Here is a 16,009-nt window from a genome sequence, read left to right on the forward strand (position 1 = left end):
GTCTAATCTAATCAAATCCCCCACAGGCCCATCAAATCAATCCACACAGGCCCACCACAATGAGAAGATATTTTTTGAATAACGCGCGCAAAGTTAAAGCCACACATTTTTTATTTCTTTCTCATCCTTTTGTTCTCTCTAGAGTCTAGCCTTTCACTCAGCTCATCCTTCCTCACAGATCGAAGTAATCATAGAGAGATATGGAGCTCGATTCCATCACCGCTAAGCGCAGACTCGCTACCGTCGCTGCTCACTTCCCCAACGATCCTGTCTCCACCGCATCTCTTGTCCCCTTGGTAAGAATATAGCTAGTCAACGATATGATAAGATGGTTCAGATGAGTTTATGATAGTAGCTTTGTTTGTCTTACGAACCAATGACTGTGTTTTCTTTGATCTGCCTCAGCTAGTTTGGTTTCGCTGTTTCTTTCGTTTTCCATTAATACTTCTCTTTTTATTTGTGATGCCTCAGAACTGTAGTAGCAGTTTGAACTCTGTCATCAGAAGATGTGACAGCAAACTCCCTTTTGCTCGGCAAGCATCTTCTGAACAAGGCTTCTTTATGAGGCAGGCTTCCACCGACGAGGTACCACAACTTCCCCTTCTTATCTCTGAAGCTTAGATAATTCACAAATAGTTTCGTTCATTCGTTTCTATTAACTTGGATATGTTTTCTTAGACTACATACACATATGCTTGTTTTCTTTTGGCAGGGGCTGTTTGGTCTCCGAGATCAAATGTTGCAGAATATGAACATAACTATGTTGTGGCAATTGAGCTACCTGGGGCCAGTATCAATGATATAAGAGTGGAGGTCGACAACTTAAAGTAACCAATTACTACCTCTCATTACTCAAACACTTGTTGTATGCATTATGTAACAAAGATACTTACCCGTGCTACTACTGCAGCTTGATTGTGACAGGGAGACGCACATCTGTCGGTCAAAAAGTTGATGCAGGCACCAAAGGTTCAATCTGTGGGTATCACAAGCAAGGAATAGTGCAAGGACCATTCAAAGTTTCCTGGCCTCTTCCCATTAATGTGAACAAGGATAACGTTTCTGCTGAATTTATGTAAGTTACTAGCTTATATAAAGTTATCTAGACCTTGTCAAGTTTCATAGAGAGCACTAATACCAATTTATTATTGCATTTGGAGCAGGGATGGTCTTCTGAGAATAGTGATTCCAAAGCTTTGAAGATTCATCGTTCTGGAACCATAGTAAACAATGTGTATAATATATGCTGTTTGTGTGGAAGAAGGGAAAGAAAAAAGCAATAATTGATGAGAGATATGTAAAATAGTTTGGTTATTTATTTATCAAAGAAAGTCCGTATGCTTATCACATCCATTGAAGTCCATGTACCATTTTGTTTTAAAGATCAGATCACCAAGAATCAAGCAATCTTGAAACTCTTTAAATGCACAAGCGTTGAAGAATAACACTACACGATAAGCTATTAAGCTCTGTCTCTGTGGTTTTTTGTATGACTTGTCCCGACCACAGAGACAGCTTTGACTAGCGAAGTTTGATCCATTTTTGTATTTATGTCGCAGGAGGTTAGAACCTATCCAAACTCGATACATCGTCTTTGGGATTTTGCCTTGTTGCTAAATGATATGCATGTGGCCTTCCTTGTGCTACTAAAACTCTTTTTCTTTTTGGTTATTATCTCTGTTTTTGATTTTTAGTGAAAATTATATCTCTAAGATCCATATTATTCTTAAACCTTTTTATACTAATGTCACAGTCTTGAATATTTTTGTAATGATGGTAACAAAAACGAATTGTTTTTTTTTTGTGTGTGTAAAAGGTTGGAAAAATCAAATGAAACTAGCCACTGAGATAAAGACACGTAAGATGTTCGAAAACCACATCTATTATCTTCAAAAAAAATCCAAGTCTTTATTAGTTCTCTTCTCCTAGCAAGTAAAATAATCTTTCACATCAGCTTCTTCTTCCTCTGTCAAATTTCCACAGCAGGTGTGACTCTCTTCACTCATCCTCGTAATCGCATGCAGTTTACTGTCTGGATTATGTTTAGCTAGTTCGATCTTGTAGATTCGAGTTTTTGTTTTTGTCTTTTTCGTAATTTAACTAGAGGGAATTTCAATTCGAATTAGGAGGGATGGTGAGATCCTAAGCGTTACATGAACATTAATGGTACACTCAGTAGATATTTTGATAGATTTTTATTTATGCACCATAGAAAGGTTTCAATCTCTGTTCCTCTAATCATGTTGATTATAATGTTCAATTCAATCATGTTAATTGTGTCTAAACAGTTCAGTGTTCTTGTTTAATTTATTATGTATAGTGCAAATGGCTACTTCATCGGCTTGTCTTATCGGGAACGGACTATCTCTCCACGCAACCAAACAAAGGTCTAAACAGTTTAGACTCTCCTCAACGTTTACTTCAGTTAATAAGACATCTAAACTCACCGTTGTGAAGGCTTCTTTAGATGTGAACAAACACGAAGCAAGAAGAGGCTTCTTCAAGCTTCTACTCGGAAACGCTGCTGCAGCTGGAGTGAGCTTGCTCAAAACTGGTAAAGCAAATGCAGCAGATGAGCAAGAGGTCTCTTCGTCAAGGATGTCTTACTCCAGGTTCCTCGAGTATTTAGACAAAGGGAGAGTTAACAAAGTAGACTTGTACGAGAACGGGACGATAGCTATTGTGGAGGCTGTTTCTCCTGAGCTGGGTAACAGGATCCAGCGTGTACGCGTGCAGCTACCGGGGCTGAGCCAGGAGCTTCTCCAGAAGCTCCGGGCTAAGAATATCGATTTCGCGGCACATAATGCTCAAGAAGACCAAGGCTCTCCGTTGCTCAACTTGATTGGGAACCTCGCTTTCCCTGTGATCCTCATTGGCGGTTTGTTTCTTCTCTCGAGACGGTCCTCTGGTGGTGGGATGGGTGGTGGGCCTGGCGGTGGGCCTGGCTTCCCGCTTCAGATCGGTCAGTCCAAAGCCAAGTTCCAGATGGAGCCAAACACTGGTGTAACCTTTGATGATGTTGCTGGAGTCGATGAAGCCAAGCAAGACTTCATGGAAGTGGTGGAGTTTCTCAAGAAGCCTGAGAGGTTCACTGCGGTCGGTGCTCGGATCCCTAAAGGTGTCCTCCTCGTTGGTCCTCCTGGGACTGGTAAAACCCTCTTGGCCAAAGCCATTGCTGGTGAGGCCGGTGTGCCTTTCTTCTCCATCTCGGGGTCTGAGTTCGTTGAGATGTTTGTCGGTGTTGGGGCCTCGAGGGTGCGTGATCTTTTCAAGAAGGCTAAGGAGAATGCTCCGTGTATTGTCTTTGTGGACGAGATTGATGCTGTTGGTAGGCAGAGAGGAACTGGGATTGGTGGAGGGAATGATGAAAGAGAGCAGACCTTGAATCAGCTTTTGACTGAGATGGATGGGTTTGAGGGTAACACTGGTGTTATTGTTGTTGCTGCTACTAATAGAGCTGATATTCTTGACTCCGCCTTGCTGAGACCAGGGCGTTTTGACCGGCAGGTATATATAATAATGCTGCTGGTTCCTTACATGCGGACTGGGAGCCATAGACAATTTAGTAAAGATTTTAATATATATTTTTATGCTATGTAATTTTCGTCAAAAAATGTTGGCCAATGTTTCATTCGGTTTTGCTAGGACCGGCCCTGAACTAACTTAATGTGTGTTGTGGTTCAATGCAGGTGTCTGTTGATGTTCCAGACGTCAAGGGAAGAACAGATATACTCAAGGTTCACTCAGGGAACAAGAAATTTGAGAATGGTGTTTCACTTGAAGTGATAGCCATGAGAACGCCTGGATTTAGCGGAGCTGATCTTGCAAACCTCTTGAACGAGGCGGCCATATTGGCTGGACGACGTGGGAAGACAGCGATATCATCGAAAGAGATTGATGACTCGATTGATAGAATTGTAGCTGGGATGGAAGGAACTGTCATGACAGATGGGAAGAGCAAAAGTTTGGTTGCTTACCATGAAGTTGGACATGCTGTCTGTGGGTAAGTCAGAATCAGATTTAGAAACTTGTGTGTGTGTGTCTGTGTGTTATCTAGAGTTCATTCTTTTTTGGTTCTTGCAGAACATTGACTCCAGGGCATGATGCTGTTCAAAAGGTCACGTTGATACCAAGAGGACAAGCGAGAGGTCTGACTTGGTTCATTCCCTCTGATGATCCAACTCTAATCTCAAAACAGCAACTGTTTGCAAGAATTGTTGGTGGACTCGGTGGTAGAGCTGCTGAAGAAGTCATCTTTGGTGAGCCTGAGGTGACGACTGGCGCGGTTGGTGACTTGCAACAGATCACCGGTTTGGCTAAGCAGGTCCTAGTTTCACTTTCTGTTCTGTTAGCCTAGACTAGTTCATGATGTTGATGCTTATATATTTTGCAGATGGTGACAACATTTGGGATGTCCGAAATTGGACCATGGTCGCTAATGGACTCATCAGCTCAAAGCGATGTGATCATGAGAATGATGGCAAGAAACTCAATGTCTGAGAAGCTTGCAAATGACATTGATTCAGCGGTGAAGACACTATCAGACAGGGCATACGAGATAGCTTTGGGACACATAAGGAACAACCGTGAAGCCATGGACAAGATTGTTGAAGTACTTCTCGAGAAAGAGACTATGTCAGGCGATGAGTTCCGAGCAATCCTCTCAGAATTTACAGAAATTCCTCCTGAGAACCGTGTGGCTTCTTCCTCAACATCAACAACACCAACACCAGCTCCTGTTTGAGTAAAAGAGACCATTGAATGAATCTCTTCTTGTGTATATCCTAAAGATACTACTTCCCATTCTCTGTGACAAGTATGTCTCGTTGGAGTATAATAGACAAACTCAGTTATATATATATAGAAGGAAAGTTTTTACAGAACAACAGAAACTACACAAGAGAGGCAAAGAAAAAGGTATAATTAAAAAAATTCTCAACAATGGTGTCCACGCAAGTTATCCAGTCTCTGCATAACATTTTTTTTTCACAGTTCCAATAAACAGCTGAATCCAAATTCATAGTTTCTCAAGATCATTCAATTACAATAAAAATAGTGGCAATATAAAAATATATTTAAAAAAAAAAGCAAAGATCAGGAAATGGGTTTTGCTTGTTACTTCAACATCCTGCAAAGATGATAACAAACAAAGCTTCACATCACCATTTTGTTTTTCTTGCAGAAACAGAACTGGAATTGAGATCATAAAAGAACAAAACCTGGTTTCAAAATCAAAGGGCTTCATCAAGTTCACGCATAGAGAAGTTCGAAGCCTCTGATGCTTCAGCTAGAGATTCAAGCATGCTTGTCACTTCCATAGTATCATCCAAATAGTATTTAGCCTTGCTTGGCTTTTGCCCAACCGTGCATGCAAAGACGAGAGCATTGTCACAGAGCAATCTTTTCGACATGGCATTACCAATCGCTTCAAACATGTCCTCGTCTGATCTGTCATCTCCAATACACAGCACGAAATCAACTGGTTTTCCTTTGTCATCCATTGATGAAAATATCTTCTCTGCCACTGATCCTTTGCTCACTCCCTATATAAAACACCAATTGAGAAACTAGACCATAACATTAACGCTTGAAATCAAGCAGAAGAAAAATCACTTTACCTGAGGCTTGACTTCTACGATGTAGTGGCCGCTTTTGACTGCAACAGGCTCATTAGCTAGAACACTCTCTAAATGCTCCAACATCTCCTTTGCTTGTAAAGAACCAAAGCCAGAATCCGCATCCCTATATTGCCAAACTAGAGCACTGTCTTTAATTTCGATGGACGAGCCATCCGTAGCTTCAGTGTACTGTTTCATTACAGGTTCCACGATCTGCATCCAACCAAAGTCACAGCTCTGACCACATGTTTCCCATTCTTTGTTCCCCGGCCACCTATGTATAAAAGACATCTTAATAACACTCAAGGAGAAGAATTTAAACTACTTCAAAATTTAAAAAAAAAACAAGAGAAGGATTGTACTTTAAGAAGTATCCATGCTCAGCTGCAATCCCAATGTTTTCGCAAGGAGAGAACCAATTGCCTAAGCTTTCCCTTCCTCTTCCACTGACAATAAAAATCGAATTCTTCTTGTCCTCACAAAGCTCATTCAAGAATTTAAGAACTTCCTGACTAGGAGCTTTATTGATGGAGTTCTGAGGCATCAAAGTGCCATCATAATCCAACAGTATCGCTCTGCTTTTCGCCCTTTTGTAGTCCGACACAATGCACGGTATCGAAAGCTTTCTAAAGTTAGGATCGAGTGCCACAACTCTGAAACCGAAACTAATCCCCATCCCCCAACACCTCTTCTTGAAATGGTCCACGCATATCCTCTCCAGGTCTTGCAGGAAACTCCTCGACCAAAAGGCAACATCGTGAGTACTAACGTACCGGAAGTGTTTCTCATGTCGGAGTTGTTTCTCAGGATCACGCATCGAGAGTGCCTCGTTCAGAGCTTCTCCGGTCGCTTCCACGTTCCATGGGTTTACCCTTATAGCCCCACTAAGCGAAGGAGAACACCCAATAAACTCAGATGCAACCAACATGCTCTTCTTTGGACCATTAAAATCTGATTCAGACCCGAGCAGACCCTGTCTGCACACTATATATTCATAGGGAGTAAGATTCATACCATCTCTAACGGCTGTAACCACTACACACTCAGCGATATGGTAATAAGCAATGATCTCATTTACTGACACCGGAGTATCAATATACACGATAGGCTGATAACCAGGCTTCCCAAAGTCTTCATTGATCCTCTTGCAGCTTCCTTCAATCTCACCGCGTATCTCGTCTATATCAATACCTTTACCCCTAGCAGGATTCACAATCTGAACCAAAACAGCCCTTCCCCTCCAATTAGAGTGCTGATTAAGCATTTGCTCCATCGCTAAAAGCTTCAAGTTTATACCTTTGAATATATCCATGTCATCAATACCAAGCAACACTGTCTTGCCTTCGTAACGCTTTCTAAGCTCCATCACCTTCCCTTCCTCCTCTGAGTATCTCATAACCGACTGAATCCGACCCATGTTGATCCCCACAGGCATGATCTTTATACCCACAGTCCTACCGTAATACTCAAGACCAATGTATCCCCTCTTGGACTGATACTCAAGACCCAACATCCGACTGCAGCAAGTGAGGAAGTGACGAGCGTAGTCAAACGTGTGAAAGCCAATAAGGTCACTGTTCAGCAGCGCCTTGAGAATCTCTTCACGAACAGGGAGAGACCTGTATATCTCAGACGAAGGGAACGGACTATGGAGGAAAAACCCCATCCTAATCCTGTTAAACCGTCTTCTCAAGAAAGTAGGCAACACCATCAAATGGTAATCATGAATCCACACATAATCATCATCAGGGTTTATAACCTCGATAACCTTCTGAAAAAAGAGCTTGTTCGTTGCCACGTAAGCCTCCCAAAGCGACCTATCGAACCTAGTCCCGTGATCAGCCGTAAAAGGAAGCATATAGTGAAAGAGCGGCCACAGCTGCCTCTTGCAAAACCCGTCGTAGAACTTTGACTGCAAATCAGGCGGGAGGAAAGTGGGGACGCATTTAAACTTATCCAACAGAATCTGCGCCACGTCATCCTGCTCATAAGACTCAACGTCAACGCTCAAAGAGCCGACGTATAACACCTCCATATCCTCAGGCAAACCGTCTTTGAGCTGCAAGTACAACGCGTCTTGATCCCAGGTGAAGCTCCAGCTCCCGTTTCGCCTCTCGGCCTTCAAGGGGAGACGATTGGCGACGATGATCATACGATCGGAGGAGACCGAGGAGGGGTTGTCCGAGGAGACGCTGTAAGCTTGATCGTCGTCGAACTCGGAGACGTTTCCAGGGACTGTCATGACTCTAGGGAGACGCCTGCGAGGCTCTCTCCCCATTACAGGGAAGTTCCCTGAAGCCAAGTCTAATAGATTCGTGTACGACCTAGATATCATCTTCCTCGCTGTTCTCCAATGGCGGCAACACTAATTCGATAAATCTGAAATTAAAAAAAAAATCAAAACTTTTTTAGTTAATTGAATACCCATCAACCCTAATCGAGAGCTCGAATCAAAAATCGAACGAATTTGACTCATTTCACATATCATCGAAAAGCGAGATCTATGAGATAACAACCTAAACGCTGCGAGATTGTCACGATTAATCTAAATCGGAGGGATCCGATCCCCAAATTCAGCAAATACAGAAGGAAAAATTGAAATCGAGAATCACTTCTTTGGATTTGAGAAACTTTACCTTCTTTCGTTTTCTTTGCAGATGAAGAATCTGTTAACTCCTGTGACAGAGAGAGAGAAGAAGGGGGATGAGAATGAGAATCAGAAGAATGAAGAGAGGAAAGATACGACGAGAGATTAGAAATGAGAGATGATACGTTTCTCGTATACTTTCGCCACCGAACCAAATACACACAAAAGAGAGAGAGGCTTAATGCTAGCAAGCCCATCAAGAGTTAAGTGAGGCCCAAATGATATAAGAGGTGCTTTTGTTCTGAATCCTACGTTGGGCCTGCTTTTGAAATGCAAATGAGGCCCAAATGATTTAAGAGCTGCTTTGAAATGCTCCTGAAACGTCTTCTTCTTCAAGCTCCAAGACGTCTTGCTTCACCACCCTGTCAAAATAATCCTTCACTAGACACAACTTATCCTCTGAAATTGTCTTTGATATAATAAGAAACAATTGAGATCATGTTTATGCTTTGGTAACTTCGGGCTTTTTAGTACATCATGATTGGTCTTTGACACTCTCACCAACTTGTATTTGACTTGTAATAAACTAAACCAATGCAAATCTCTGTCAAGTAACCTTTTCAATTCAAAGACCAAAATCTATCAAATTCTTTTCTTTCTTTTTTAAAACTCTTATTTCTCCTCTTATCTCTGTTTTAAGTGTTTTGTAATAACATGCTCAGGTAGACAATAGGGATTGAATCAACTTGTCTCCCATGTTTATAAATCTTTGTTGTGTCTTGTCATTATAGGTTTCATTATATATGGATTCTTCTTCATTTTTCTTTTTTTTGAACTTATGATTTTTCAATTCATAATCAATTTTGTAACGAATATGTTTTTATGAGAAACTATATATGTACATTCATGGTAGAACTAATTTTTTTAGCGAAATAATTTGCATATTTGAACGAATATAGTTTTTATCATCAAAAATTGAGATTCATCAAAAATGTTAAGACTTATAAGTTTAGGAATCCACTGCGATATATATCATTGCTAAGTGGTATAATCTTGGATCAAATTTAAAACTATGGTACAAGTAATTTTTCTTCTCTACTATTTTTTCCCACTATTTATAAATATACAAGTACATTATAGATACATTGTTAGATACCTTATTCTTTTAAGTTCCTTTGACCTGTTTCTATCCAGTGTTGAGAATTTCTTTGTGTTATAATATTTGGGTTGCATGCATTGAGGTCACTTTCCTCTCTCAAGTTACAGCTATTGGATTATGTTCTGTTAGTCCTTTTCATCTTTGTAGCTAGCTATCGCTTAGAATTTTCATTTTTTTTAATCTTTCTCGGTTTCTAGCTCCGGAAAGAATATGTTCATCGCTGTGTACGATTGTTTTTCACTTGTTGTAATATAATCTTCAGTTGACAAAAAACATTGTTAGATACAACCACAATAGACAGAATACCAGATTATAAGTCATGATAGCCTACGTACGTATTTAAATGACATATATACGTATTAAGAAACTTGGTAAACGAAATAGCATTGGCAGTTTGCAATGGGATTGCTTAGACAATCCAATTTAAGCGTTAGCTGGTGAGTAGATATATGTAGTAAAAACAAGTGCTGTTGCAATGGAGAAAATTAAAGTAGATAGATAGCATTAAAGAAGAGTTGGTGAATTGCATTTATCAAGGTGGACCACGACGCAACAACATTAGCCCTTGTATATATACCCATATCTGCTCTCTCTTATGTTTATACAACTTACAAGTTTTAACTAAAACAAGCTAAGTGCAATATTCCTCACGGGTTCGAGATGTGTAATCCCACTAAAGACAGTGTGCCTAGCCAAAGTGGCTTGGTGAGTAAGGAAAAAAGAGCGTATTTTCAGAGATATTGGACGTGGGCCGATGTAGCAAGAGCGTTAACCGTTACGATTGTGCACTTTTGGTGTCTCCTGGCGCCGTTTAACTACACATGGGAAGCACTACGGTTCGGTTTGATTCTCGTCACACTGACTAACCTGCTCATCACATTCTCGTACCACAGGAACTTGGCTCATCGGAGTTTTAAGCTCCCAAAATGGCTTGAATATCCTATTGCTTACGCTGCTGTTTTTGCTCTTCAGGTTAAAACCGGTTAACTATTTATTTATTTATTTTTGTTAACCAAAACTGGTTTATTGATTTCAATTAACACGTAGAATAATATATGTCATATGTTTTTGGAAGTATGATTAGAAAAATGATTTTTTCCAGGGTGATCCATTGGACTGGGTGAGCATACATAGGTTCCATCACCAGTTCACAGATTCGGACCGTGACCCACATAGCCCTAAGGAAGGATTTTTGTTCAGCCATGTCATGTGGATATTTGACACGCTTTATATAAAATATAAGGTAACATATATATATCTCATTCTAATTAATATGACTTTTTTTTTTGAAAAATTCCAATTAATATGACTTATGATGTCGTTTGTAACGTTGCGAGTTTATGTAACAGTGTGGTGGACGTAACAACGTGATGGACTTGAAGCAGCAATGGTTCTATAGGTTTCTAAGAAAGACCATTGGTTTCCACGTCTTAATGTTTTGGACCGTCCTCTATCTCTACGGTGGTTTACCTTACCTTACTTGCGGCGGGGTAATTAGTTCGTTAATCCAATATTCAAAATTTGGTAAAACTATTAGTTATGAATTTGATAAAAAAAATAATGACAGGGCGTTGGAGGTGTGCTAGGGTACCACGTGACATGGCTCGTAAACTCAGCATGCCATATTTGTGGTTCGAGATCGTGGAAAACTAAAGACACATCTCGTAACGTTTGGTAATACGATATTAATTAAGACTCCAATATATATTATTAAGTCAACTAGTTAACTTATCATTAATAACATTAAATCGGATGGGTAAACCAAAAGAATATCACAAACATCAAGTACTATATTTAACCAAAAAACATCAAGTACTATAGTGTCGGCATGAGAATCAGATAACCAAGGGGAAATAATCTTAAAATAAAAACAGCTTAGAAACTTCGTCTCATGTGCATATATTGTTTACTAATAAAGTATGATTTGATTATCTTGTGATTATATAATGAAGGTGGCTAAGCTTGTTTACGATGGGAGAGAGTTGGCACAACAACCACCATGCGTTTCAGTCATCGGCAAGGCAAGGATTGGAGTGGTGGCAGATAGATATCACTTGGTACCTCATTCGACTATTCGAGGTTCTCGGACTAGCCACTGATGTGAAACTGCCTTCGGAATACCAAAAACAGAAGCTGGCTCTAGCTCGTTGATGAGCAAATCCAAGTTCGAGATTAATGTTTTTTCAGTAATATATACTTCATCATTATTAAAGTTATTACCGAGATTATTGCTATTTTAATTTCCAAAATAAATGAATGTTTTCCTTCTTCTTTCTTAATAGTAGACTTAAATGTCCTCGATCAAGTATATTCTTAAAAATCATTAGTTTGATGTTTGTTTTTAAATGAATATTCACATCTTATTAGTCTCCAAATGTACGAATGGGTCTAAGATCTCAAATATCAAGTCATTTCGAAAAAAAATTAATCGAAATAAAATAACAATAAAAGTTTAGTTATATACAAAGGAGATATATATATATATATATATATATATATATATATAATGCTGCATGGAATGCCTCACGAAGTCACGTGCGTGCTTCGTCCATGCCATCAACATCGAGCTATCGTTTTTGCGGTCCGTCTAAACATGTACAGATTTATATTTGTCATAAATTATCAAGCAACCCGATTATTTATAGAGTACTTGGTAAGGAAAAGTTAGGTGAATAAACACTACAGTACATTTATTTGTTCAGAGAAACGAAAACCAATAAAACTTACTCCACTTGAAGATAGTATTATACAACCTAAAATAAAAATATATATTTACTCTAGCAAAAGGGTCATAGTATGCTAGAATGAAGTAGAAAAATTGAAGGCTTCGAAGTTATATACTCCACTGAAGTAATTAATATAGGCAATGTTGCTTAAAAGGCACTGCATGAGACGGATATCATCAAATGCATTTCCTTAAGGTCTTCATCTGTGTAAATACTAAATTTCAGCACTAAGTAATTAGTGATACTTATAAGAGATGGTTGACAGTTAGGGTTTTCTTAGTTAACTCCTCATTTGTAGACATCCCAGTTGATTAACTTTTAGCTGGTAAGTAGATCGATGAACTAATAGCAGGCCAATAATGAATTCATCTCACCAACATGGTATATCGAAAAAGAGGTTGTAAGACAAGTAATCAAGTTGAATCTTGGGATCAGTGAAAACATGTGCTGCCCTGCCAGAATATTAAAAATGCATGGAAATGAAAGAAAAAAAAGTAGATAGATAACATTAAAGAAGAATGAGCGATTGCATTTAACAGCGTGGACCTTGACGCAGCAACATTAGTCTATGTATGTACACCCCCATAAGTTGCCCACTTAATTAATGTTCATGCAACTTATATAATTCTCAAACAAATACAAAAATCCTTGACAGTCTGTCTGATATGTACTTTTGGTTTGGAAGAAATGAAACACAAAAATAAACATTTGCATTTTATTAGTCTAAAAATTTAAGCAAGACTCGAACGGTTTCGAAGAAAATCAATTAAACTAAGTATACAGTTAAGTTATGAATTGAAGTAGTTATTATCATAATAATTTTAAGATGCGTGTGATGATGACATGATGTGAGTATGTTTTTTTCTTTTCATCGTGACCTTTTTAGTGGTATCCGTCCGTCTTTTTTTTTTGTAAAAAGTATCCGTCCGTCTTTGTCACAAATATCTCAATCAAAAAAATAAAAAATATTAATAACTCTGTGCAACGCTGTCATTGTTTACCCCTCAAATTATTTAGACACCTCAAATTCAACAGGTTTTCAGAAGCTGACAGTGACATTAATAACTCTGTGCAACGCTGTCATTGTTTTCTTTCATGTGCCTTGTTTTAGCTACATAGAACTACTCTTTTTAATTCAGTATATCAAGATTCTTAACATTTTACCAAGAAAAAAAGTGTCTCTGAATTTTTACTATGTACATTGGCTATTTGTCAGATTAGAATAACAGAGTGAATACATTTAGTTTTGTGTAAGAAGTAATTTTTCTTAAACCAAAACTCATTCACTCATTTTCTTAGCACAAAAAGAAAATTCATACCATGTCATTAATTTGTGTATGTGGACGAACCTAGTCAACAGAGTGTGTCAGAGTGTGTGGGAAACCTTTTGACCTTTTGAATCGCTAACAAACAGATGTTATGAGTCCATTAATTCGAAATAAACAAATAGTAACGCTTAAGCGTTTGAAAAAACAGTTGTGTTCTTGTTTCCAACTTGCCTCTTTGAAAGAATACTGGCTCACAAAATATCCTAGTTTTGTTGATGCAAGCAACACATTGTGACCAGGCGGCTCTAACTAGTTTCCAGCTAACTTTGATGCAAAACCTAAAGGGGTCCAATCCATTCTGAATTGATCCGTCACATCAACTCCTGCTTTCTTTTCACTGTTCAATAAGAAGAAGACGAATCCCTAAATATCACATTGAAGCATAAACTCTGACTCTAGGAGTGATGCTACCTTGGCGTGCAATCAAGAAATTGCATTGGAATGTTACTATGGAGATTGGAGTAATGGCAATGGAATGAGAAACATAATTCTTTTTACTCTCCCATTATATGTTTTTTTTTCTGATAACTAGTTCATGGCATCCTTTGTTCCTCTCTGTTGGTTAACAACAACGTTATTTATAGCACAGTTTGGAGAGAGTAAACTCAGAAACTAGAATGGTTGATTCTTTTGCCTGATGGAACGGACTCATGCATAGTACCATCGGGATCTTCGATGATATGTTTTTATAAAAATAAAAGTAAAAACAAAAACAAAAACAAAAGAGGGAACAACGGTCCAAATACGAAAAGATTTAAAAGTACAATTGGCTAATCATATGATTAAATAAAGAAAAGGCAAAAACAAAACAAGGGAGAAAACAATAGTCCAAAAATGAAAATAGAGGGAAATATTTTTAAGCAGAAGTACAAACCTCTCAATAAATACAACCAATCCTTCCCACGTCTCTTCACAACAAAAAAATAACAAATAAGAGAAAATAACTCTTTAACAATGGGCGAGTTCGTGGAAGAAGACTTAGTAGAAACTTTATTTTACTACCATAGGACAAATGATATATGTTAGGAATAATAAAAACATAAACTAAAATTACAATACCGAAATATAAGAATAAAAAAGAATTGCAGAGTCGAGATAATTAATCTCTTTCTTTAAATTTTTAAACTCCTTATAGTGTGACAGTTTCATAACGTTTAGATTCCCATGATACAACTGTAACATTGTTTATGTTTACTATCACCGAAAAATAGAACTTATTGAACCTAACTTAGTGTTGTACTCTTAGACACAAAATAAAAAAAAATATTAGCATAACTATTATAAGTAAAAGAATATGATTTGTTGTTATTGAAAGTCTTTTTTTCTATAATACTTACAAGCCCTTTTATAGAAAAATAATGAGAAATCCAAATTTCATTCTTCAACACAAAAATGAAACTTTCATGGTGCACTAATGGAGATTTTAATTCTTGTCAATTAGTATGTGAATTTATTCCATATTTTGACCAAGAAATTAAAGAGTAAAATTATTGTTTTGACCAATTCAAATAAAATAATATACTTTAAAATGTATTTTTTTTTATCAATATAAAAGATCAACATATATTTGATTTAAGTTAATGAACATGAAGTCCAACTAACAAATCAAAAACCCAAATCCAAATTCAAATATCCAATGATTGTCTTTGCTACATTATACAAGTTTTTCAAATCACAGACATTAGACTTCCATTTCTCATTCAAATAAAGTTTTTCAAATCACACACATATTACTCCACAAGAAATTAAGAACCACTATAAACTTTTTTGATTTATTAGATGTCCTGACACATTATTTGTCACAAATAGCCGGACACGTCTTGGGCCTCTACTGGAGATAAAATGCCCGTTACTCCCTCAACCCTCCGGCATTAGCTGGCCCTTGACACCATCATGAAGTCAGGACATCACTTATTTCCTAAGCGACTCCTCTGGATCTAAGAGCAGCAGCATTGATGAACCCCCGGTTGGAGTTCATAATTTAAAATTTTTATTACTTTTTTTTTCATTTTTCGTTTGATTTTTTTTAAAAAAAATATAAAAAATAAAAAAAAATTGATCAATAGCGGACTGCCACGTGGTGTAAGGCCCACTGAACAGTAACGACCCGAATTCATACAGAAGGAACATGGCGAGACAGAATCATTACTGTAGCATATTATAATATTTTTTTTCGGGAAGCGTGTGAACCCCCCTAATGAACCTCCAATGCTGGTGCTCTAAGATTCATCTCGCACCATGAACACTTGATATGAATAGAAAAATTACACAGGGGATAGTCCATTTACATTTATACGTGTATATCATTTATCACCTTGTATCTGTTTTTCTGACAAAAAATAATAATATGCTTCTTATATGTTATATAGAGCACTGAATATTTCAGAATGACATATCAGGTAATATCTTTCGAAAATATATTATTCTTTGTTAAAACTTAAATGTGAGTTGAAAATAAGATGGTTGTATTGAAACAAATAAAATAGTAATAAAAAGTTAACGTGGTTGTCACCAATAAAATTTACGTGGGAAGGTTATTTTAAGAAAGTTGGCTCATAGAGAGAGCATTGGCTGTTGAGGATTTCTCTGTA

At 37.8% G+C, this 16,009-nt stretch overlaps 4 protein-coding genes across 4 annotated transcripts; 3 read left to right on the forward strand and 1 right to left on the reverse strand.

The window, feature by feature from the left end:
- The first annotated feature begins 86 nt into the window (after positions 1-86).
- LOC106359387 (small heat shock protein C4) lies at positions 87-1,353 on the forward strand. The gene is made up of 5 exons (XM_013799100.3): positions 87-296; positions 472-585; positions 679-827; positions 911-1,075; positions 1,164-1,353. The coding sequence occupies exons 1-5, from the start codon at positions 201-203 to the stop codon at positions 1,198-1,200; spliced, it is 561 nt and encodes a 186-aa protein (XP_013654554.1). The 5' UTR covers positions 87-200; the 3' UTR covers positions 1,201-1,353.
- A 462-nt stretch (positions 1,354-1,815) lies between these two features.
- Positions 1,816-4,880, forward strand: LOC106362212 (ATP-dependent zinc metalloprotease FTSH 8, chloroplastic-like). The gene is made up of 5 exons (XM_013802057.3): positions 1,816-1,986; positions 2,321-3,507; positions 3,690-4,003; positions 4,084-4,324; positions 4,394-4,880. Exons 2-5 carry the CDS (start codon positions 2,326-2,328, stop codon positions 4,742-4,744), a joined length of 2,088 nt encoding a protein of 695 aa, XP_013657511.1. The 5' UTR covers positions 1,816-1,986; positions 2,321-2,325; the 3' UTR covers positions 4,745-4,880.
- Positions 4,881-4,969: 89 nt separating this feature from the next.
- Positions 4,970-8,437, reverse strand: LOC106362211 (probable alpha,alpha-trehalose-phosphate synthase [UDP-forming] 7). Its single transcript, XM_013802055.3, has 5 exons — positions 8,255-8,437; positions 5,981-7,997; positions 5,619-5,892; positions 5,220-5,543; positions 4,970-5,128 (listed from the first exon to the last, which is right to left on the reverse strand). Exons 2-4 carry the CDS (start codon positions 7,951-7,953, stop codon positions 5,232-5,234), a joined length of 2,559 nt encoding a protein of 852 aa, XP_013657509.1. The 5' UTR covers positions 7,954-7,997; positions 8,255-8,437; the 3' UTR covers positions 4,970-5,128; positions 5,220-5,231.
- Positions 8,438-9,961: 1,524 nt separating this feature from the next.
- On the forward strand, positions 9,962-11,669 carry LOC106362210 (delta-9 desaturase-like 5 protein). Its single transcript, XM_013802054.2, has 5 exons — positions 9,962-10,336; positions 10,467-10,607; positions 10,714-10,854; positions 10,932-11,038; positions 11,317-11,669. Exons 1-5 carry the CDS (start codon positions 10,025-10,027, stop codon positions 11,513-11,515), a joined length of 900 nt encoding a protein of 299 aa, XP_013657508.1. The 5' UTR covers positions 9,962-10,024; the 3' UTR covers positions 11,516-11,669.
- Positions 11,670-16,009: the final 4,340 nt, after the last annotated feature.

Source organism: Brassica napus, chromosome A8, assembly GCF_020379485.1.
Source record: "Brassica napus cultivar Da-Ae chromosome A8, Da-Ae, whole genome shotgun sequence".
Lineage (NCBI taxonomy): Eukaryota > Viridiplantae > Streptophyta > Magnoliopsida > Brassicales > Brassicaceae > Brassica > Brassica napus.

What these genes read in the sequence shown, in the direction of transcription:
- LOC106359387 (XM_013799100.3), top strand. Translation starts at nt 201, where the DNA reads ATGGAGCTCGATTCCATCACCGCTAAGCGCAGACTCGCTACCGTCGCT. An exon ending in GTGGAGGTCGACAACTTAAA is followed by an intron (nt 828 to 910) that starts GTAACCAATTAC and finishes CTACTACTGCAG; the next exon opens with CTTGATTGTGACAGGGAGAC. An exon ending in AACGTTTCTGCTGAATTTAT is followed by an intron (nt 1,076 to 1,163) that starts GTAAGTTACTAG and finishes CATTTGGAGCAG; the next exon opens with GGATGGTCTTCTGAGAATAG.
- LOC106362210 (XM_013802054.2), top strand. Translation starts at nt 10,025, where the DNA reads ATGTGTAATCCCACTAAAGACAGTGTGCCTAGCCAAAGTGGCTTGGTG. An exon ending in CTGCTGTTTTTGCTCTTCAG is followed by an intron (nt 10,337 to 10,466) that starts GTTAAAACCGGT and finishes GATTTTTTCCAG; the next exon opens with GGTGATCCATTGGACTGGGT. An exon ending in CGCTTTATATAAAATATAAG is followed by an intron (nt 10,608 to 10,713) that starts GTAACATATATA and finishes TTTATGTAACAG; the next exon opens with TGTGGTGGACGTAACAACGT.
- LOC106362211 (XM_013802055.3), bottom strand. Translation starts at nt 7,953, where the DNA reads ATGATATCTAGGTCGTACACGAATCTATTAGACTTGGCTTCAGGGAAC. An exon ending in GAGCATGGATACTTCTTAAA is followed by an intron (nt 5,893 to 5,980) that starts GTACAATCCTTC and finishes TTTTATACATAG; the next exon opens with GTGGCCGGGGAACAAAGAAT. An exon ending in TCGTAGAAGTCAAGCCTCAG is followed by an intron (nt 5,544 to 5,618) that starts GTAAAGTGATTT and finishes TGTTTTATATAG; the next exon opens with GGAGTGAGCAAAGGATCAGT.
- LOC106362212 (XM_013802057.3), top strand. Translation starts at nt 2,326, where the DNA reads ATGGCTACTTCATCGGCTTGTCTTATCGGGAACGGACTATCTCTCCAC. An exon ending in CAGGGCGTTTTGACCGGCAG is followed by an intron (nt 3,508 to 3,689) that starts GTATATATAATA and finishes GGTTCAATGCAG; the next exon opens with GTGTCTGTTGATGTTCCAGA. An exon ending in TCACCGGTTTGGCTAAGCAG is followed by an intron (nt 4,325 to 4,393) that starts GTCCTAGTTTCA and finishes TATATTTTGCAG; the next exon opens with ATGGTGACAACATTTGGGAT.